Raw genomic sequence first — 23821 nt, 5'->3', positions numbered from 1 at the left:
GTCCCAAACAAACGCGCTAGTTACTCCAGTTTGAATAACATGATTAAAAACTACAGTGTTCAGCTGTTTCGGAGAAGAAGCTACATATGTATGAGCACTTTTTAAACATTTATGTCCTCAGTTGGATGGAAGGGTAGCGACTAACATTATTGGTTTTGGTCATTTCATGGAGATTTGTTGACAATAAGAAAAATATAGAACACCGCCATCATTATCGTTTAAGGACACTGCATAAAACAATCATAAAACTGTAACGTACCCGATATACAGCCCTATTCAGTTCATATTAACTGAGGAACTAGTGTCCCACTGTAGCAATTAACACCTCCTCAGATTAGGAAGAAGAATACCTCCTTTATCAACTAGCCAGAAGGGACACATTCATCTAACTTCAATGTAAACATCGATCCTGTTAACTGCTAAGACCATGCACTGCTTCTTAAATAGCCAACTAAGGTGAGCACCCTGAATCTTCTTTTAAACGCATATGTTAATGCACTTAGCAGGCGTTCAGACTACAAATAGCCCTGCTGTCTTTGGTTGTGGGGGAATGTTACTTCAGGTAGACATGTGAGACACGATATGGTGAATTTAAAGGCTTATTAGATGTCAAAACACTGCACAGCAACTTATAATAGTCTGACACAGGATTTTACAAAAGGAAAGTTATGGTGGCAATTATTTTATCTTTTTTGTCTTTTTCGTGCGTCAATAATGAAGTGAAAAGTAGAAAAATGGCATTCTCGTTGCAAAGTAATCAACTAGAAATTTGCATTTGTGCTAGGAGCCTTCTCTGTAAGCATCCTCGCTGTGGCACCGGATGAGTTTCATTTAAATGAATAAAAAGGGCAGCGTTTTTTCATGCAGGGCTAATGTCGGTCTGACAAGGCCATGTGATGACGCTTTAATTCAGAGTGATTACTTTTAAGGAACTATTAGTCAATGTATTTCATTACAAGATTTAGACAAATTCTGATATAATTATATGGTCTAGTGGGAATTTGATTGGAACTACAGAGAGACCAGAGTCTTGTGTAAATGGATTGTACATTAACCAGGGTTTGTATGCAAGTTTGACACTTACAGGCTGAGAAAAGGCACAAAAAAGCACATCAAAACAATATACAGAATTTTACATGCCATGAGAATATTTCTGTGATCTCAGAATTATCAAATAAGAAGCGCTTAAAAGAAGATGTATCATAGCTAAGAGGAGAGAAAGAAGTAGTGATAAAAAAAAGTGAAAATAAGAGAGGATTCAAAGGCAAGATAGTAACATGAGGCAAACCTTGAAAAGATGAGTTCATCCTCATTTGAGATCATTACCCAAAAAAAAAAAAAACTCACACTACACAAGATGGCTGTATTGTCTGAGGTACTCAAGGAAACAAAATGGTGGTGGTCTTGCTAAATTCAGATGAAACGACTGTAGCTGCAGCCAGAGCTCGAGTGTGCTCATGTGAAACCCCGCCAGTTGCCTGCTCTTTCATCCTCCATTAGCTAATTAGCATTTAAAGCTGTTGAATGTGCTGCTTTGCCTCACTACCTCCCCCACCTAATTGTTTCCATTCCATGTTAATCAAAAGGGCACGAAACATTGTGGTTGAGTGACAAGGAGGTTTGCTAAAGCCCTCCATATTCATCAGGAAGGATCTAATGTAGTCAGAGTGGACTTGCTTACAAATGCAATTAAAGTTGAGCTTGCTGGGAAACACAGGTATTGAATTAAGAAATTGTTAAGTGGATTTACATGAAAACACTCCGGGTGACAATGACAGTCACACTAAATTCAGTTAAGGGTGATACGAGTTATTAGTGCGCCAGCTTCTTAGTAACTGAGGTCAGGATTACAGCCTTAGGGCATTCTGGGTAGTGGGACTAAAGTGTTTGACAGGGGAGAGATCCGAGGGCGCACGTGTACTTCTTATGACAGGTGCATTAAAATGCCTCAGTGTGAATTGAGTATCACTAGTCGGTAGCTTCAGGCCAATTTACTTGGTGTTAGAAGTCAGACAACTGTGAGACAAGGACTCTGCATCTTCTGCTTGCTCATAAATATCACTGACAACTGGCTCACGTACAAAACAGGAGTGCATATCTACTGTGTGGCCGGCTTCCAGACAGTTTTCAGGAAATAGATGCACCTCAATCTTTCCAGCATGCCATCTCGGGATAAATGTAGTCAACAGTCATGTGTTGAAAAGTGCTTTTTCACGTTACAAAAGGTACCGCATGGAGTTTTTGACCATTAGTAGCTCTACTGAGCAATGTTTTTACAGATGGGTGACCATTTTATTTGTATCGTTCAGACACACATGGACACAAATTCATGCACGCATCCCGCTGATGGTTTCAAGCTATTTGGCTGATAGACAGTTGGTGGTGGTAACCCTCCAACAAATTTAGCAATGCACCAACAGAGAAAAAGAAGACTGTTAGTAAGCAAACATGAAAGTAAACAATACACACTTTCAAACATTTTAAAATTCGACTTTGCAAATGTTTTATGAGGAAGGACATGCAATCAACATGTGTATTAGACCTCAAGGATGTACAGTGTGCTTTTAACTAAATTTTGGTTTGTTTACAAGAAAACTCCACAAGGTACCTGTCAGTATCAGTTTGTGTTGCCATGATTCAGTCAGTTCAATTAAAATACAGCTACTGACCAGAGAATAGAAGATCAGCATGTGCATCAACATTTCAAATTTGAGCACTGCTAGTCTAGATATACTGCAATGCTTTCATGAGTGCTGATCCAGGATGAATGGGAGTCAGGCAGGCAACATGCTGTAAGCATTGGATTCTAAACATTTTTAATGAGAGCCCAGCTGAATGAAAACCTACACGTAAAATACAAAACAGCAAAAGGAAGAGGTGAAAAATTCATACAGCTCCACAGCTTCTTCAGAGACTGCCAATTCAATAAACTGCCCGCTATTTAATTTGCTGGGATCATGCCAGAGGGGATTCAACAATAACCAACTGTAATAATATGAAATTCACAAGTTCATTGGAAAAAGTGAAAAAAGGGACGGTGGGGCACAGGCTGCTGGAAGGAAGCCTTTGGCTATGAAGAATAACAGTGGCTTAAAGGGCAAGGAGAGGGCACAGTGGCCCTATTGCTCTTACAACACATCCTCATAATAAAGTAATGTGTGCTGAGGTTTATACATTGTGTAATGGGTCTTTCATCAGCTTTCCTTCCTTGACACTTCATATGCGTCTTATATACTGTACTATTCATCCTCAGTACAGTCCAAAATACCATGAGTTTCGACCGGCTTTTGATGAAAACAACATCCATCTTAATAAAACCAACTAATACAGAGCCAGGATTTGACAGCAGGAACACAAACCTTTGAGTCCAAGCTTGTCAAGTAACAGCTCAACAAGCCAACACTGTTCCCTCTCCTCTCTCTATAATGTCTCTCTCTCTGGCTCTTTTCAGCTGCTGTCGGCAATTAAGGGCAGCAGAGACAAGTAATCTCCTTCTGGGCAACAGGGCCAGACCAGAACAGGCATGTGGGAAGGGGAGGGGGGGGGTTAGGGGGGGGGGTGTTGGGTTGGGGGGACTGCGAGGTTGGCCCCATCCTCAGCCCTAGCCAGGCCCTGCTTGGCTGCACTCAATCTCAGCCCAATAAAAACCCCTTCATTGGCAGGGTGCAACTGAGCCAGACGGGCTGGGAGCATGTGGCTTTTAAAAATGAGGAGGGTGGAATAAGGGGGAGGGAGGCACAGAATGAAGAGAAAGAGAGAGGGGGGTAGAACAGGAGAGTAAAAATGAAGCATACGATTCAGTGAGAAAGAGGGATAACAAGAGTATAAGGTGAGGGTGAAACACAGGCAGAAGAAGAGGCAGAGATTTTGATAGATAGGGAACTAAGAAAAGCCAACTGTGTCTTCCTGGAAAGGACAATTCTGAAATACTGCTTAGCCAGTTCTGTCAAGGCTGGTTTCACCCTGGGAATGGAGAAACAGATGGGTTGTCTCTGAGCTATGGGCTACATGTGGGAGGTGAAAGGGTGTTGTTGGGAACTGTATGCAACAGCAATCGTTTGCCGGTCGTTCTTTAATCTATCGTGTTCACTAAACAACACATGCCTGTTTCTGGCATTCATTAACCCTCCGACAAATGCAGCTGCCCTCAGGAAACTTTACTGTAACTGCCTTTCAGCTTTTCTGCACGCACAAGTATATTATTTGTTTTTCCATCGCTGCACAACACAGGACAAGAGCACACACAGACATATAAAAAACACACATACTGTACATGCACAGTACCCGTCAAAAGTTTGGACACACCTTCCCGTTCCCTTGAATGAGAAAGCCTGTCCAAATTTTTGACTTGGTGTTGCATGTATCATATATCACAATATTTCCCAATGAAATCAATTTAAAACAATGTCTCCGAAATTAACTGCAGACCACCTCTTCAAAATAATTACAAATCCAGAAATGCTGTCACTGAAAGCTTGAGTGTAAACAGGATCTGGTATCAGACTTCTGTTGATGATGTACCAAAGGTTGGCACTGAATGGTCAGATCCCTCGTCTTGTTGACTTATTCTTTGAAAGGACATTTCCTGGTTTAAATTATAATTTTCAAAATTTTTACAGTGTTTCCGCACATTTCTTGTATGACGGTGTTAAGGCAAATGTGTTTAGGTTGCAGCTTATGGGACTGTTGTGACTCAAGGCAATTAATGTAATTAACTATCATCTATGTTACTTTTTGATTGTGAAGACCCCATTTGTGCGCATTGCAACTCAAAACAACACCATAAATTGTCAAATAGTGGACAATGCATTTATTCACTCCAACTGATGAGAGAACCAGCTCTTTATCTGAGACAGATTTTTATGACATACACCCTTTTATTTCTAATTTCCTTGTTTTATGAAAAGAATTGAATATATTTCTGTTAGAATTCTCCCTGTTTTGTGATTTACTTCCATCTGTCGTTTGCTGTTAATGCCAACTCATTCCTCCATCTGTTTCACATTAAAACCCTTCCAGCGGTTCAGAGAGAATAATCTTTTCACGTCACATTTACTGTGAAACATCTGCAGGAAGTGTTGAGTTTCATTAAGAGCAGCTTAACATCATGAAAGTGCAGCAAAGTACGGTTGATCAGAATGAATGAAACAGTGAGTGAGAACAGCATTTCTGCTTAAGAGGAAAAAAGCAACAACAGTGTAAGTAAATATAGATTGACTGTATTATTGTACTGATGACAGTAATGGTGTAAAAATGTAAACTGGGCTTAATTTACCATGCTAACCATTACAGAACACGTACCAGTAATTTCTTTTTGTTACCCCCTTTCTGCTGTTCTTTAGTTTTTTTATGTTTGGATACTAACTATTTACTAATAATATCATGTCCAACATAATTTTCCCTTGTAGTAAAAGTGATCTGCTTTTGCTGAGACCAATATGGAGAACATAACTGTAACTGGTGGCTTCATCGATTGATATTTGAATCAAGGTTGGCGGTTATATCTGTGGGCGGAACAGCTCAGGAGAATGGGAATATTTGCTGACTGGTTTATTCATGGTAACAAAGGGACTGAATTGCACGTACCAATGGTTCATGTAAACAACTCAACTCAAACAGGATCTCTACTGGAGTATGGCAAACAGCCAAATTACACCATTCATGTAAATGTAGCCAGTGGCCTCCTGAGTAGTATAATTGATCTGAGTCGTTTCTCACATACACACATACCCTTTCCTGGAAAACAATACAGAATTATTGCATGTTTACATTTTTTTCTACCGAGGCGCATCCTTTTGCATTTATAGTAATCTTGCAACCTTTGTATGATGCATCATAGAAATTCAAACGTCATTTTAAAATCCAAACAATGATTACTTTTTCATATAAATAATGATAATAACTATTCTACTACACTACTCTATAGTGTATTGAAGCAGAACCTGACTAACTGAACCTGGCAAGTCAATAATTCAATTAGGAATAAGCCGGAGTTATACACATCCCTTAATAATAAAAGTACCCTTTTATTCACTGCAACAACTTAATTCCAAATAAAACAACATACACCAAGTTTAACTACAGGGAACATCACATGCCCAATGAATTCGCAGACACATTTTACAACCGTTTTAAAATGGAAGCAAATAGTGCACACATATGTAAGCTCAGCTAGCATGGATACAGTCTTTGGATCATACTGGGCATACTGCTATGTGACTAAAGACTAACCTTTTCCATCTAAACAGGCAGCTATTTGCAACTCACTTTGTCCCTTTCATTGAGCTCAGGCACACCGAGTCGCATGGTGGTGATTAAAAATTTAACAGTCCTTCACCTACAGAATCAACTGGTGTCAAGTTGGAGAGTGAACATTAATTATCTAGGAGTGTCCAACACTGGCTCCTGAATTTTTACATTATTAATATCCTCAACACAACGAGAGACATGTCTCATTATTAGAAGCTCAGCACCAGGGCCACGATTTTCCAATTACTGCCATCGTGTCAGTCTGCTCAACTGGAGAAACACATTTCCTTTGCCTTAAAAATGCTCCCTGTCTCAGTATAACGATAAGGTCAACTGACACATTTTGCACAGATAAAAAGTTACTACATATCTAAGTTTGCACTTTGAAATAAGTGACAATAAAACCCTATGTATTTTTGAATTAAAATATTACTGCTATGCAAATTAAATTCAACTAGCAAGTGAGGAATCCAGGCAGGATTTACTGATATTAACAATGATGCCTGGGTGTATTTGTACTGTGGTGTTTAGTTGAAGAACCAACCGTGCGTGTCAGCAATTGAGGCTTTATTATTGTCTTGATGTAAATGACTTCAAGCTGTCAACAGCCCACCATCCCACTATTAAAATTCCCTGGAAGACTGAGGAGCAAGGAGGTATTAAAATTTATTCTCTACTCCCTTGTTTGCATAAAAATCCAGCTCTGCAAAAAAAAAAAAAAAAAAAAAAAAAGTCGGTTAAGAGCAAGCCACACATTAGCTTTTTTTAGCTAGAACTAGTGCTGACAGGTGTAGTGAAGTAATGTGTTTTTGCAGGGAGATTCACACAGACTTCCTCACTCAGCTAAGTTCCACTTTCCCAGCCATGTTTATGACTTCACCTCCTGCGGTGGCCCTCAGGCAAGAAGAAAACAAGACTGCCTCACAACAGTCAAAGCTCTTTAGACTCAACAAGCTAAGAAAGGGTTCTCTCTTGTACTCACAGTTAAGCTTCTGTTTGACAAGTGCAGGACTCTCACAAAATGAAAAAAAATGTATAGATTCCCAATGTGCACTGGAAAGTAGCATTTCAAAAACGGATCATTTCTATAACACTGAGATAGCTAGCTGCAATGAAATTAATAAAAAGAAGAGGTTCAGTAGTTACCATGTTGAAATAAGTAGATGTTATTATTATATCTGAGCTTAGGTATCAGACGACTGCACTGCATTTACAGAAAAATAATACAGGCAAACCCTTCTACTTAGTAGTTTCCTTTACAACACACACACACACACACACACACATACTCAAACACACAGCAAGAAACCCTGGAGACAATTACCATGTCTGCTTTCAAACCTTGACTTCAAAGAAAAATTCCAGGGAATCTAAGGCATTAAAACTTCTTATTTTCCACCACAATCTCCTTTTATCGGTGCCACAAATCCAGGTCCCCTCAACACAGGTGCTGTCAGCAAAAAGGCTTGTATTTTAAGTAAGGTAACAAACCATTTCACAGTGGGCATTTGATTTCATAATGTGGAAATTGAGAAGGACCGGGGAGTTTATGAACATGTCTGTCTCTTAAGGTGAATATTTGCTTTGATATTCTAACGCTGGGGTACAGCCCTCCCATCTGTGTTCACTCAGCCTCTGTAGGAAATAACTGTCTCTTTGCCTCTCTCTCTCTCTGAGGCTGGCAATGAGCATGGTTTGAGAACGGAGCGGAGAAGGAAGGCTGTCCCTCCATTCTTATCAAAGGGAAGTTTTAGGTTTCTCTAAGCCCATGGGTTAGTACTACAGCTTACAACAGATAAGGTGATCCTACTGATATGTTCCAAGGGAGAGCACAGTGAACTGTTAAATAGAAGGTGTTGAATAAGAGCTCTTTGAGAGTCCATTTCAATTTATACTTTCAGTTTCTGCAAATGGGCTAAAATATTTTTTGCATGAGACACAACTTAATGGGCGGGTTCACAATTTCCTGCAAAAATACAAAATTAAATTATCTTCAGCTTTTAACAACGGAGGCTTTTTAGGAAAGAATATGAGAATTTGCTCTATCATTTACATGTTAAATATCTATAAAGATCGGGTTTGAATACCAATAATTGACAAAAAAAAGCAAAAAACACCTTCATGCTTCAATGCAACTGTCATATATATTGTTTGACCTTAAACTGCTGTAATTACAACACATGCAGTGAATGAAATGCTGTGGATTTTCACTAAAAAGATAGTTATAGACGCTCCCTTATAAACACTGATGTAAAACTATAAAAAAGGAATATGTTGAAAAACAGACATTTTGGTTTTTCTACCTCAAATATTAAAAATGTTTGTTCTACCACAAATATTCAGAGTATTTGGCTACACTATATGTAATTTCATGATGAATTATTCGCAGTTTTAAAAAAATAAAACTTCTTTTATGGCGCTAAATCACAGGAATCCAGGGGAAAAAAGTAATACATTTCTGAGAGTTAATTATTTTAAAATCATGGGAAAACCTTAAACCCTAATCAATATTTTTTGTCTACACAGACCAGTAAAAAAGCCTTGTAGATACTTTCTGCACATGTTTGGATTGCGGTTGTGTGTATACCAACCTTTCATTATCTCCCTCCTATGTTACATTATACCCTTCTACAAAAAAAAACTGAGCAAAAACCTGCAAGGTGATAAACTGAGAATATATGCTTTAGTGCCAGTCGTGTTATCCAAATTTCTATTAAATGCTACATAGCTTCTTACAAGGCCTATTTGAACTTGAGGAGGTCAGAGGAGACGATGGCTCAGTTGCTTTTGGGCAATTCCAATATTATTACAGTGACATCTGGACTCAAAATGACTCACAGAAAAAGCTCTTAATTCAAATGGAAAAAAAAAAGTATATTCCCCTGACATGACCAAAGATACAGTTCATCCGCAATGAAATAATTTTAAACACCCGGCACTGGCAGCATGTAGTTTAAAGTGAAGTGCCGTCATTATTCAAGCACTTATGCTGAATTTTTGCTACACTGACCACCAGAAATTTGAGAGGAAAGAGAATGATGTTGCATGTAAATCAATACTCCACTTCACATACTGAGCCTGCAAAAGCATTTGATGGCTTTTCAGCCCAGTGGACCGTGGCAAAAAGAGCTTGTGCACTATATGCTTCATGAAATTTCACAAAATATGGCACAGGCACTTCAGGAAATAGTTGAAGCTGGCAGTGAAAGGAGTAACACTGCAAATTCCTTAGTGACTCTCAATAATACCCATTTTAATAACACTAATATCTATAATTATTCATTAGCATATTATGTTAGATTTACCTCATGCCTTTGCATTTATACAAGTTCATTATTTATATTGAAATCTATCTAAACACAAGTCTCATTCATGGATTTAGACCAAATTCACAAAAGCATGATTTATGTGTAAAATCTAGCTAGCCAGGAAAACAGCGCAATAAACCTCAAAGGGTGCATAAAGGTGAACTGTAACACTTATTGCTGCTCGGTTAGGAAAGTATTTGCTAATAAAATGTAATTCTAGCTCTTAAAATATCTGTAAACAACAGAAAAAGTGTTACTTATACCAAAAGAAACAAACAATTCTCTTGCAAGCTGAATCATTGTTAACTCCTTTACCAGCAATCATACATGAAAATATATCTATTTTTTCCCTCTATATCACCCATGATTTTTTTCTATCTATTAAATTGAGCCATGTGGAACAATGCTCCACCATGTTTACTTGAACTGTAATGTTACTGCCTGTATGATTAAAGTACAGCAAAACAATACTTTATAAGGCTTAAAAGTTTCATAGTGACATTTAAGAGTTGCATGTGATGCTTATTTGAGTTGTAGTTTTAGGTAAGAATAAGCTGATTTTTAAAATCTCTAGAGAGATTTTTAAATAAAGTGTCTCTGTGGACGTTTAGACCAAATACACTTTCTGTAGTTTCACCTTGCCACTCTTCAGTTTCACAGTTAAAAGCTGGCCCAAAAGAGTTGAGTATAAAGACAAAGATACTTCAGTGAGACATCACTACACCAAGGAAAAGCATATCGCTTTTGATGTGAAATTCTGCTTAATCACAAACAGGTACTTGGTGTATATGGGGCAGACTCCGAACTCCCTGCCTCCCTCAGCACACATCACTGGTGCCTTGTTGAAAGTAATGATCACACTCCTCCTGCCATTTAAACAGACAGCAGCTCATATCCAAGGCACAATTCCCTGTATTGTGGAATTAAGACATCTGCAGAGTGAGACTAATAGAGCCCATGCACTGAAGACAAACAGCAGCGTTTAACTCAACGTTGTATATGACACTGTCACTGTTTTAATGGTCAAAGATCCTGGACCTAACACACAATATAAAGACCTCTGATATGTCACAGACACTAAACATTTTTCACTTCTGCTTTTTCTAACCACTCAGATTACAAACTCCCTTAAATATACTCATGAGTACAGCAGGTGCTATAGTGGTGTATAATGAACACATTAACTGGTACTTTGAAATCTAAAAATTAAAAATTATTGGCAGAATTGTGAGACTCCTTTAGTTTAAGGAGGTGACTCAGTCTGGCTCTCTCTGCCAGTGTTTGCCATTGATTTCCTTGGCACTGACAATGATTGCAAAAACAAACTGTTGATGCCTGTGACAACAGCTGGCAGCACCTAACTGGTATATTACAGAAGCAGCTTGTGAACACAACCACTTAACTGATCCATTTAATGTATTAAAAAAAGACAGTAGGATGGAGAAACTTGTTGCCAGTGTCACTCAAGCTGTTCTGTGATCATTTAAAATTATTTAAAATTAATAGAATATTTTGGAGTAGTGAGTCCATAACATGAGTATCAGACATAAGAATACTATTTTACAGTATCTATCATATGCAAAGATGGTGTAAAATGTTTCAAATAAGGAACTTAATGGCGAATAATATTGGATCGGCCAATTTGCATAATATTACATGAGTTATCATCTTGGCCCCAAATAAGCCTGATTAGAGCTTGGCTATTAAAAGGGGCCCTGTGGAGTTTTCTTGTAAATAAATTAAAATTATGATTACATTCAGTATTGCTCACCAAAACTCATTGTGTGTATCCTTGAGGTCTAACAAACATCTAACAATGCTTCCTTTTTCATAAAACATTTGTAACGCTGATTTTACAATCCTGCATTGTTTACATCCATGTCTTATTCTTCCCTGCTTTTATTTGATGCATGGCTCTAGTAGTGGACAAAAACTCCACAGGGTACAATTAACTATAATAAATATCATGGAGGCCCAACTTGTACATTTTTTTTTTACCTGATTTGTTTAAACCAGCATTAACTGTTTTTTTTGGTCACTTGGGAGCAGCGGTAACAAGTTGTGAACACAACATGGCCTTTTATATTATAGATCATTTATTTGAAGTCATGTTTCTGTCCACCTAGTGAATGTAAGTATAGTATTCACTCTCTTTTAGCTCTGTTTGATCTCGATCAACTCCTGAGGGAAATTAACATTTAGCTACTAAATGTTCACCAGCTAGTCCCTAACTGTGTCTGTTTGCTGTTTGGTGCTGACATGTGGTGTACGGTGGAGTTTTAGAGCTTTTTCTCTGAACAGCTGCCTGCTGCAACAAAAACGACACTATGAGATGGTGAGAGTGAACCAAAACAGTAAAGTTGAGGGTCAGACAGCTGAACAATGAGCTTAAACTTGCTATAAAGCTCCGTAAAGCTGAGAGGAGCTGCAGACTGGGTGATAATTATCGGTAGGTTCATCACTATGAGCAACGCCTCTGACATTACACATTGTTATTTGATACACTGTTATTATGAAAAATATAGTTTATAGTCACTTTAAGTTATTTATTTCAAACCTTTCTAAGTGATTTGTTTTGTTATTTGGGTTTTAATTTTTTTAGTATTCAATAGATATCACAGTTGGGCCAGTGAATATATACTAGGGACAAATCCAACTCACTGGCCTGATGGCCGAGTGGAAGCTCAAGCGTTTTTGTAGTTTGCTGCAGAAAAAGAGAGGAAGATTAATGGCTCTGTAAGCATGGACAGCCTCCCTTGCCTCCCCCTCTTTCTCCATATTTTCCTCCCTCTGATGTCCCTAGCAGGAAGTTGCTGAGCAGACATGTCACCCAACAAAGTACAATTGAGTTTGTAATCTCTGACCCTGCAGTGGCAGAGAGTCTCTCACTTTCTGTCTCTCTGGCTCTCCCTTGTGCGAGATATTTGTGGTTGTGTTGCTGCTGGGTTAGGGCTTGGCTAGATTAAAATCTCTTCTCAAATGAGCACACACACAGGCATGTGTGACATAAAGAAATTGCATAGACATGCCTGGGGAATGTTGGCAAAAAGAGTCAAAATCAGTTCGATGTAATGACTCGGAGCTCGGAGTAATGCCTGCTCTCACATTTGGAAGGGAACAAGCATAAAAATAATGATTAAATCGAGATCTCTTCCAATTCCTGGAAACATCATAGCAAGGCAACATGGTCACCCACTGACTTTGTGCAAAGTACTTATTGACTACGCCACACAACCTTCATTCATTTCCTCATTCCAAAACGGAAAACTGGCACAGACTCTGGCCTCATGAGGAGCCATTTTGGGGCATCAACAACAAACACCAGATGTGGAGATGGGAGATAAATGTCAAACATATTGATTCTATGCTTCATTAAAGTTTATTGTGGGGGGTAAGAGTTTGCCTGTGGCAAGGCATTGAATAGATCATAACATTTAAATCTACAGAGGTCTTGTTTTACGCAAACATTGTTTATCACAGTCAGGGCTATTATTTCAAAGAGAACACAAACTGAGCACCAAAAGACTGTTCCATAAACTGAGTACAAACAGGCTGTCCCAGACTAGTTACATGTGCTGGGACCCAAAAGTTGTCTTCAAAACCATACTGACAGAGCTGCAAACATACCTATTCAAAAACAGCAACAGCTAAACATACTTTAACCACACAATTGCAGGCTTTTAAAGCTTGGGATATAAAGATCCCAGTCTATTTTCTTAATTTCATTTAATTTCTTTGATTCTTTTAACTACATAACCTCAGTTTGTGTATATTTAGTATTATTTAGAAGCTATCATTCTCCTCTTCCATATATCCTCTTCATCCAATACTCTATATTCACCATACAGACAACTATAATGGCTTGCTAGTTAGGAATGTATGAATGAGGTCTAGTGAAAAAGGTTTTTAAAAACATAATTCTATAATTAACAAAACCAATAGAGAACAAAATATGTCGATAACATGTAAAATGGCAGAGGAATAATCATGGTGGGACTCTTCTCTCTCAACCCAACAGGTCAAGGCAGATGGCCGCCCACCTAGAGCCTGGTTCTGCTCGAGGTTTCTTCCCGTTAAAGGGGAGTTTTTCCTTGCCGCTGCCGCCTAGTGCTTGCTCATGGGGGAAATGTTGGATCTCTGTAAATTATAGAGTGGTGTAGACCTGCTCTATGTGAAAAGTACCCTGAGACTTCTGTTTTGATTTGGTGCTATATGAATAGAAGTGACCTGACTTGACTACTTTCTTTCTCTTTTGAACTAGTTTAGTTCTGTGTATAAAAGATTCATATGTGGTATATATTATGGTAGAGTAAAGAAAGTCATTCATATTCTCAAAACACATTATTGCAAGTAACAATTTTACTGCAATTTTAGCCACATAACAGGTAGGATTTGGTGAGTGTTAATCCAATATAATCAAACCTGCTAAAATATAGAACATGAACTTGTCCCAATGACTGAAAGTCAGAGTTTACCTAACAAACAATGCCTTTCTTTTCTTTTGTTGTTGTTAATTTGATATTTTATGATCTTATTTTCAGTGCACCAATAGCAAAGGAAGAACTAGTAAAGTCAGAATTTAACTAAGGGTTTTATGTTCTCATCTCTATTCTGTTACAGTCAACACTGCAATATTATGAGTACCCTGCAGGCTTTCTTGTTCCTGTTCTAAGGGACTGTACTGGAGTAATGACTATATAATGACTGACTGACATCTTTTTCCCAGGTCTGAAAGGAGGCAAAAAACCTTACAGAGTTATAGCTTAGAAATAAATCATAAGCTGAAGAGGTCTGACTCAAAAGAGCAATAATGCATCACATCATTTTTATAGAGAAAACGACGATTTGAACCTGTTTAGCATTCAGTCTAACACATCACTCAGTTTGGTATTCAGTTACCTCTCTTTGATTCCAACGTATTTTCGTCAACACGGCTGTCTCTCACACCATCAAAGGAAGCTGCCTGAAATTACTCTCATATTGCCTTTATCATTGTTCCAGTGATCAGCACACAGAGAGAAGAAACAAGTCCTACTAAATAAGCAGAACAAAATGCAAGAGAAGTAGAGATAATAAAGGGGGCTTAGCTGTCAATTTCCCCAACAGCAGAAACTGTGCAACATTCAATGAAGTGGTTTGAGGACAGCAGAGAAATTCTAAACAGTGTAGCAGGCCATTTCTGTCTGGCAGATGGTTCTATGTATTTTTCATGCTGTTGAAAACCTGTGACTGAGGTTTGGTTGGTTGTCATCCAGTGCCTGGGGACCCTGGGCTTGAATGCATTCTACACACAACTGCAGAATCACATGATGTCTGACCTCTCTGCCATGGCAAACTGCCCAGCAAGGAAAAGGGAGGAATGTGAGTGAGAGAGTGCCTTAGTGTGTTACTGAGGTTGTGCAGCAGAAGAAGCACGAGAGAAAAAGATTCGCAATTGCATGTAAGTGCGCACGTCTGTTCACTGAGCATAAACTGAATTCTCCATGACCACATACAGCTTCATAGTCCTGACCTGTAAAACATACTGTTGGAGAGAAATTGGGAAAATATGACAATGGAATGATGGAGGGGGAGGGGAGCAGGAAGAGAAGGGAGCAGCCCCTGTTAAGGATTCACACAATGTTACACAGAAAGAGGGGGAAGAAAAAAAATAGCATTGCCTGACTTCCCTTCCTTTGGAATGCATCCAATATATCCTATGAGAGTCCGTGTGTGTATGTGTGTGTGTGTGGCATGCTGGCAGGAAGGCTTTCAGCATATAAATATCACATTACCACACAAGGAAACGCAGGCATCAGTCCGAGCTTCCAGCCAGCCTAACAAGCACGGGAGCTCCACTCTGGAGGTCAGAGGGAGAGCTTGCACAAATGGAATTCCACAGAAACCAGCACTTCTTTTAACAGATAAGTGGCCTGGCTTTCAGCTATGTGATGTGGTATGTAAGCCTATGGTTTCAGTTATCTGACATGTGCTGGTGTGCATACAAGCTCTACTTAACTGAAGTCTATATATGTTGTGCTAGAATGGGATTAAATGTACACTTATAAAGAGGCTTAAAGCTATAGTGAAGAACCAATTAATGGATTGTTTCATCAACTGAGTTTAAAAAGATTAAACTACAATATAGGGCGCTGATGCAATGCCACCAAGAGATAACAGAAAAAGCAGATACAAAGCAACACTGACTACTAATCTAAATGAAAACAACTCTCCAATCAGTGCAATGTGGATTGGGAAAGAAATATTTAACTGACTCAACAACTGGTTATTTTATTGGGAATATCAAATCCAGATAAAAATTCATAGCCCAGTGTTTTAGATCTATGTGATGCATCTGAGATTATTGTGCTATTCTAAAACAATCATCATACATCATACATGCCTTTTTGTCATTGTTGTAAAATACCACAATTAAACTAAAACACAAATTGTAGAATATATTTCTAGAGCTGCAACAATTACTCGCTAATACTTAACATGCAACTATTTCGATAATTGAATAATTTTTTAAGCAGATATGCCAAAACTTTGCTGGTTTCAGTTGCTAAAATGTGACGATCTGATGTTTTTTCTTTTTCATTCATTATATTCAAATGATTATCTATGGGTTATAGACATTTCAAAACTTCATCTTCAACTGTGGGAAATAATAACAGTAATTTTTCATTATTTTCATTTTATAGACAAAGCGATTAATCAAATAATTTTTTGCAGATTAATCGCAAATTCATATAATTGTTAGTTGCAGGCGTATATAGTATATATCCCTTCTGCAGGTCCTCAGTAGTCTATTCTGGGATCACTCCAAGAACAAACTTTTATATATTTTAATCTTCATTGCATGTTCGAACACAGGCACTAAAATGTATGCAGATGATACTGTTACATACTGTACATGTTTCCCATTCACTTGGATGAGAAAGTGTATCCAAACTTTTGACTGGTACTGTATATGCAGACGATACTCTTACATACATACTGCATACATAGATCAAGCTTTTATATATAGTAGGAATGCCAAAACAACACAGTAGATGACAATATATAGTATTTAGTTAAATATTTTGCCTTCACTGTAAAAAAGACAGCATGCAAGAATCTTTAGTTTTTCAAAAGGTGACATTAGCGGGACATCCCACATTAGAAATGTGGTCTTGCCTCATTTTATGTAGTTTAACTATTGTTTGTTCTCTTTACCAAAATAAATTGTCACGTTGCTCTGTTTTAGGCCTATCAATCTGTTAATAGCCTGATTAGTTCTAATTGCTGTTTCGGTGCTCTTGATGTCATTGGTTTTAAGCACCAACAGTCCTTTTTCACAGCAAGCATTTTGACTTGTCATAGTGGGAAAAACACAGGTGTGACTAATAACATTAATTGTTCTACTCAAATGACCCAGTAAGCCATGACAGTGAGCCAGCATTTACAATACCAGGACCCAGAAACTGAAGCAGCTAAATGGAATTCAGTAATCATTAATTTCATTACTTACATCTGTGATTTTCTTACTGTGACATGTAAAAATGCCCGCCATGAAAAAAGGCTATTGCTCATTTCTTATTTTTGTTTTCATATTGAGAAGTAAATTGAATGGGTGTTCAGTTAGGCTATGTGTGGACTGTAATCCTTGATGACTAAGGAGAAATATGAAACCTGAGTCCTGAGTCTTGACTATCTGATAGGAAAAAGTGCCAGGGAACCTGCTATACATCAGTCAGACCCAAGGTTAATAAAATATACTTATCTATAAAGCATGAGGTACTATAGACTGCATTATTTTTAAATCCTATGTGAATGTTGAAACTTCCAGATTCCATTACTGAGTCAACATTTCATCATCAGGGGATTCACAGGGCCCTTTGATAATGATATAATGCATGTACAGATCACACACAAAGCCTGCTTTGCTTTCTTGCCCCTTTAGACATTCAGAATAATCAATGCGGCACTGAATAGTCACTGGTTTTGCTCTGAGCATGCCTGTCCAAGAGATTAGACCTCTCTGACTTCTATTCACTAAGACATGTAGCTCTGCAGCTGGTGGTATGGTCTTAGGAACAGAGTTAGAAATCAGATCCTTATTAAGAGTGTGGATTGATCCAATCAATTTTTTCACCGCAGGAGTAAGTTGATGGTGCGATTCAATCTCTGTATGGGGTGTGATGTTCTTTTGCCTATGCTGTGAATCCGTCTGGCCTGTGCATGTTTAGATAAATGTTGTACTCAAAATACAGTAATGTTGTTTGACATCATTTTATGTGCAATTTTTAAATATTACACAGTTAAATGTCATTTGTATGTGTGAAACAAACCATCTGCAGCATATCCACTACCCATAAACCTGCTTAGTTTGGCTAGAGTTCCCCGCTCATCCTTTTTAATTATCTCACGCCACCTCTTCCAGCAAAAACATTTCAATTTTCAATCTGTAACCTATCTTTTTCCCCCAACCCCCCTGTCCTCTGCAGCAGGCAGGTCAGGCGTACATCTCCACTCATTGCTCAGTGAGCACTGGGGGGTAGGGGTGGAGAGATACAGCTCAGATGATAATGGCTGGCCAATTATCAGTAGTAAGGGGGGCTGGGGAGTTGGGAGGAGTGAGAGATTATGGGGAGAATGGATCAATACACCAGTCAGTTTCTAATGAAGGAAAGAATTGGTCCAAGTCAAGCAGATGGAAATCCCACTCTGCCTGGGGTGGTCTTTCTGTACTGTCTGTCAGCAGGGTATCATGTTTTTGGTGCTGCTTTGCACAACAGCGCCCCAACAGGGGAATGATTGCTGTCATACTGGATCTGCGACATGCAAGTATTTAAAATATTTAGTAACTGTATTTTCTGCGTTCGTATTGTTTCTCTCATGCTATCCTGATCTCCCCACATTCCACTTTCTCTAAATATTTTATACATCACTAGGGGCAGATTTAGAAGAGCCTGAAGAATAATGGTTGTCTGTCCTTCACCACCCCCCTTTTAACCACCCACAGCTGCCAGCACAGGACAGTAAATCCTACACCTCACCCACTCGCCCAGCCCAGCAGCTCAGCTATGCGCTACTATGCATTAGCACTACACGCACACTTCTACTTACATGAAAGGAAGCAAGGTTAAACTGCTACATGCTACCCAGCTAAAATTCTCTGCTTTTTCAAAATGGCAAATGGAATAAGTACTAGCCAACTGTTCAGCACCATCATTAACCCTTTGGTACTGTTGTTCTTCTCTGGTTGCTTCACTATTTTCTACATCTGCCTTCCTTTCTTTTTTCTGAGGGGCCTTGTGTGGGGTGGGGGTGTTATTTATGGCTGCTCTGTGCAAGTGGACACACACACACACACCCTTTCACAGGATGAAAGGGCAGTCACACTGCCTGCAAACATGATTTTACAGCCCTGGGTGGAATGAGTGGTGGAGGAGAGAATGAGGACAGAGTACAAAAGGGGAAAGCCCTTAGATTTACAGGTCCCAGCAGTCAGAATGCAAACCATGTAGCAGCACACATTTTTAAAGTTGATTTTTTAAAAATCTAAACACAGAGCTCTTCTGAAATAAGACAACTGTCCTTGTGCAGGAAGACACATATGTTAACATATGTGCGCACAGATGCACGGAAACACAAGCACAACATACTAAAACGAGATCACTGCTTTTCCTGTTGCTTGGCTTTTTAACACAGACTCATGGAAAACAACGCAATTCCCAAATGTGATCCATTTCAGTATCTCATTAAAGATTGCTTACAAGTGTGTACATGTGTTTGAGGGCTTTTCATGGCTAGGGCATGTTTGTGCAATGTGTTGCATTTCCCCGCTTACGCAGTTTCACTGCACACTATCCCATATTTATGTAATGTGCAACACAAATAAATTAGATAAATGATAAATGAAATGGAGATTAAACATTATTAATAATCACTAAGCCTAAACTTGTAAATCAAGTCAGTCTTATCGTATTAAAATTTCAATGCCTACAAAAAAACTTACATGTTCAGTTGACAGAATGTACTAGCTTTTTGTTTTATTCTTTCAGCTTGACGTCACTTATATAATAATAATAATAATAATAATAATAATGATAATGACAATAATAATAAACATATAGATGTGGACCTCAGAAGGAGCAGTCTCTTCTAAAGCAAGAGGCAAAACAGCCACGACAAAGATGGCAATGTAATTATGTTTAAGGGTGTTCCTTTGGCAACAAACCAGAGACTGACCTTGTATTCACATGATGACTTAATGGGGAGCGGGCTGTATTTTCCAGTTTATACATGGTAACACAGCAATTCATTAAACTAATTTGGGTGTAAAAGCTCAAGTAAACAGTTTATGAGTCCAAAAAGGCAGCAGTGACCATACTGCCAATGGAGGAGCTCCATGCTTTCCCACATCATATATTCAGAGTCTTAACCAGAGTCCTTGTAACACTCTGTTTAAGAGTGGATTTCAATTCAAGTGTTCATGAAAGAAATGAACTGAAAAGCACCAGTACACTCCATTGTTTTATTACTAACCAGAGGGTGCTCTTTGCTATTGATATCATCTGTAGGTCTGAGACAAAACCAGCAATTTTCTCTATTAATATATTCTGCACACAATAGGCTGGTACCAATGTAATGTGCACATAGCACCATTTTGGTTGGAGGCAACTAGTATGATGAGGGCTTGGATTTTGTTCAGTGGCTGATGGTGCATACTGCCTCTAGTGGGAAATAATGTAAGCTGGCAGGGAGTTGCAGGTGAAAAGGTGCAGGCTGACCTCTGCTGGTGAAAGATGACATTGCCTCAATCTTATAAATGTTCACACAGAACACAGCATGGAAGGACAACTCAGTCAAACACAGAAAAACCATAATCCTTATACTGTACCACAAAAAATGCAATCATCCACTGAAGATTTTAACCTTCTCTAAGCAACCATAAAACAACACAGCGATTTATACTCACAGGAGTTTTTCTGTCTGGAGAACAATTAAGTTGCTCAAATAACTGTTTAATTGTATATTCTTTGACCTTCACTGTGTGGTGTTGGATGAAATAAGCCTTTGGGTGCCTATAAATGCCAAAGGTCTGCTTGTTAAAATTTCCATGATGAGGTTTTATTACCCCTGGTGTTGTAACAATAACTGAAACTGAACTGCAGTTCCAACACATGACACAAATGGACCAAATTTGTTTTTTAATGGGAGTAAAGTGCTCTTGTGTTGTGCAAACTGAAATTTCACTTCAGCATTGCCTCAGAGGGCACATGAAGAGGAAAAGTGAAGAGCAAGATGGGAAAGGCTTTTGTAAGGCTTCATTGCACACTTTAATTCAAGTCTGTCCTCCCATCACTCCCCCTTAAGAGCACTAAAATAGAACACTGTAGTTGGTGTCTTTGCTTGAACAGTTTTGTCATTTGCTGTGGTGCTTTAGTGGCATGTTTTGTTTTTTTTTAGGTGAAAATCAGTGTTGGTATTAAACACATACTTCTGGTATTGTGACAACTGTTCATATTTCACTAACCTGTTGTCTGAACTGCTCCTGGGAGAGGCAGTCAGTCACGTTGACGCAGCCCAGCAGACAGCCAGTGGGGTAGTCTTTAGGAAACCTGGGCTCTACAGATAAAACAAAAGCAATCAATGATTCACCGACATGTAAAAACTACAAACATCATACCAGACTTTGTGACAGTGGTTTCCAAGATGCTTGCACCCCAAAGTGCTGTATGCAGGGAGTAAAGCCAGAAAAGATTTGTGAGCCTGAAAAGTTTTCCAGGGGGAAATGTGTACAATGTATTGAATTAAGTATTATATAAATTTAAAACTGCTCTATGCCTGAAATCAGGCATGGTGCCTGAGAACTTAACCCCTGTGTATATGCTGTAAAACTGCTTCCTGAACACAGAGACTGATTTCCTCATATGCTGTGTGAAGTATGTGTACCTTTCCTGTAGATGTGGCGGTACATGGTCTCCACTTCAGCAATCTCCTGAGGGGTGGGCTTCTTGGCTGCAGCAGCAATCCAAAGACGACCTCTGTGGGATGTGTACCAGGTCCGCCCCTCTACTCTACACCCAAAAACACACAAACAACAATATTACATCTGCCTTCATTGCCCTGACAGAAATCAAGAATCTGTAAGAGCTTTAATATGTGTATTTTTACATTCCCACTGCAGTTAAGTCTACCTTGAAAACTCATTACTGATATTGTATACTCCTTACCTCTTGATGCCTTTGACCAGTAGTGAGGCCCATGGCTGGTGCATGCTGAGGCACCAACCCCCATCAGACATCTCCTGCAGCTCTTTGTCTTGGAGACGCAACCTTGAACGCTCTTCTGTTCCTTTGTCCTTCGCCAAACTCTGTCCCTTCTCCATGTTTCTCTTGTGGTTTTCACTGCCTCCCACGTTCACCCACTAGGAATATGTGGAGTAATTAGCACTCTTACTTAAATTGCACAGTGCATTCATTGTCATCATTATCGTTAGCACAGTCTGTATGAATACCAGTGCAAACTCAGTTTACATGTTGGAGAAACAGCTGTAATTTCAACTTATTTTACTGATGTTTTCTAATGGTACAAATTACTAGTGTAAAGACAAAATAAACATAAATATTTTATGTAGTGTTAAAAATATACCAAAAGGTGACACCATTGTTATGCATAGAATCTAAAAGTAAAATTAAGTAAATCTTTGCACTGCTAGATGTTACTGTGAAAAAGGTGACCTACTTCTGGTGCACTCTGCATGATGTTGGGGTTGACTAGCTCTCCAAGGGTCTGCCTTCCACCTTGTCTTTCAGAATACATCGGTGATTTTGACGTAGTGTCAGTGTTCATAGCCTTGAGGGTCTCATCCAACCTGTATATTTTATATAAAGGAAAAGGTCTTAAGTATGTCTGTACAGCATAAATAACCTTGCAGGCTTGATTCAAATGGTGACAGACCATCTTACTCACTTGTTGTAGTACTCGTTGAGGTTGTTTCCCTCATCAATCACTTGTCTACCAGCAAAGTCTAATGTGATCTTCCTGTCTTTGCGAGATGCATGGCGAAGTTCTCTTAGCTCCTCTTCCTTTTTCCTTAGCTTATCTCGCTCAGCGGGTGACAGCCACTGATTGGATTCAGTGGCAAAGTAGTCTGACTCATCATCCAGAACCTGTGTTCTCCTGACACTGGAGATGTAATGAAAGTAAACAGCTAAGTTATGACCAGGTTTCATAATTACTTTCTAATCACATTTTTCAGTAAAAGTGTTGATGTTGCACATTCTCTGCTGTTCTTGTGAAGCTCTTTATTCCTTCAAACATTTCAATATTGAACTGTGTGATTGATGGTACCTATTTCTGTCATATTCCAACAGTTTTTCTTTGTGTTGGACAGCCTTGTCCAAACCAGCCTTCATCCTGGCCTCTTGATGAGGCAGATAATCCCTTTCTCCACAGTCTGTCACAAAAATAAAAGGAAAGATTTATACAGCTATCACACTTAAATTTTTAATTAATTCCATTTTTTATAATTCTGACTAGTTTAGACTCTCACCTCCCATAAGCTTCTTTCTTAGTTTCTGGCTTTTGTTGGAGTCTCGTTGCAGGATCTCCTGCTCCTCTCTGGTGCAGACCTGATTCAGAAAAAAACTGTGATTAAAGAATACTAAACATAAAAGATGGTGTGGTTTGCAGTACATTGAAATGTTAAAAAAAGGACTCAAAACACTCCCATACCAGGTTTCCACAGAAGAGGCATGGTCCGGAGCCCTCTTGCTCGCACACAATGCGACCACAGCTGATGCAGTTGTTGATAAGTTTGTGCTTTTGGGCAAGGCAGTCACAGCCATGTCGACCAGGGAGTACGATAGCCAGCCTGTCCTGTCCCTCTTTTGCATAGAGATTGACAAACTTACTTTTCTTCTTTGTTGAAGAAGTACTACTGCTTTCTTGAGCCTGTGAAAGTAGGAAATGAAGAGAGAAGACAAGATGAATGGATAGAAATAGATGAGCTTAGCAAATTAGCACATAATATACAGTGGGGTCCAAAAGTCCAGAGTGAGACCAGAATATCTTAGCATTCAGTATGCCCCCCTTTTGCTTTAATGACAGCATGCACTCGAGCTGGCATGGACTCCACAAGTTTGTGCAAAACCTGATGACCCATGTTATCCCAGCATGACTTGACAATGTTCCAAAGAGCTTCTGGTGATGTCAGAAAGCTTGGCTTTCTTTGTCTTCAAGTGCCCTCATAAATGTTCAATGGGGTTGGGGTCAGTGGAAGAAAGTACTCC

The 23821-nt window shown here is 38.9% G+C and overlaps 1 protein-coding gene across 1 annotated transcript in view; it reads right to left on the bottom strand.

The window, feature by feature from the left end:
• The window catches only part of trip4 (thyroid hormone receptor interactor 4), a 78029-nt gene that overhangs the window by 47016 nt on the left and 7192 nt on the right, over positions 1-23821 (bottom strand). Inside the window, exons 4-11 of the mRNA XM_044354724.1 lie at positions 23265-23483; positions 23083-23161; positions 22881-22986; positions 22500-22715; positions 22272-22401; positions 21761-21954; positions 21480-21604; positions 21061-21152 (exon numbers count right to left, since the gene is read on the bottom strand). Coding sequence (XP_044210659.1) covers positions 21061-21152; positions 21480-21604; positions 21761-21954; positions 22272-22401; positions 22500-22715; positions 22881-22986; positions 23083-23161; positions 23265-23483 — 1161 coding nt within the window. The remainder of the gene's footprint in view (positions 1-21060; positions 21153-21479; positions 21605-21760; positions 21955-22271; positions 22402-22499; positions 22716-22880; positions 22987-23082; positions 23162-23264; positions 23484-23821) is intronic.

This window comes from Thunnus albacares, chromosome 1 (assembly GCF_914725855.1).
Source record: "Thunnus albacares chromosome 1, fThuAlb1.1, whole genome shotgun sequence".
Lineage (NCBI taxonomy): Eukaryota > Metazoa > Chordata > Actinopteri > Scombriformes > Scombridae > Thunnus > Thunnus albacares.
Note: the sequence above shows the minus strand (reverse complement) of the source record. Positions and strands in the feature narration are given on the sequence as shown.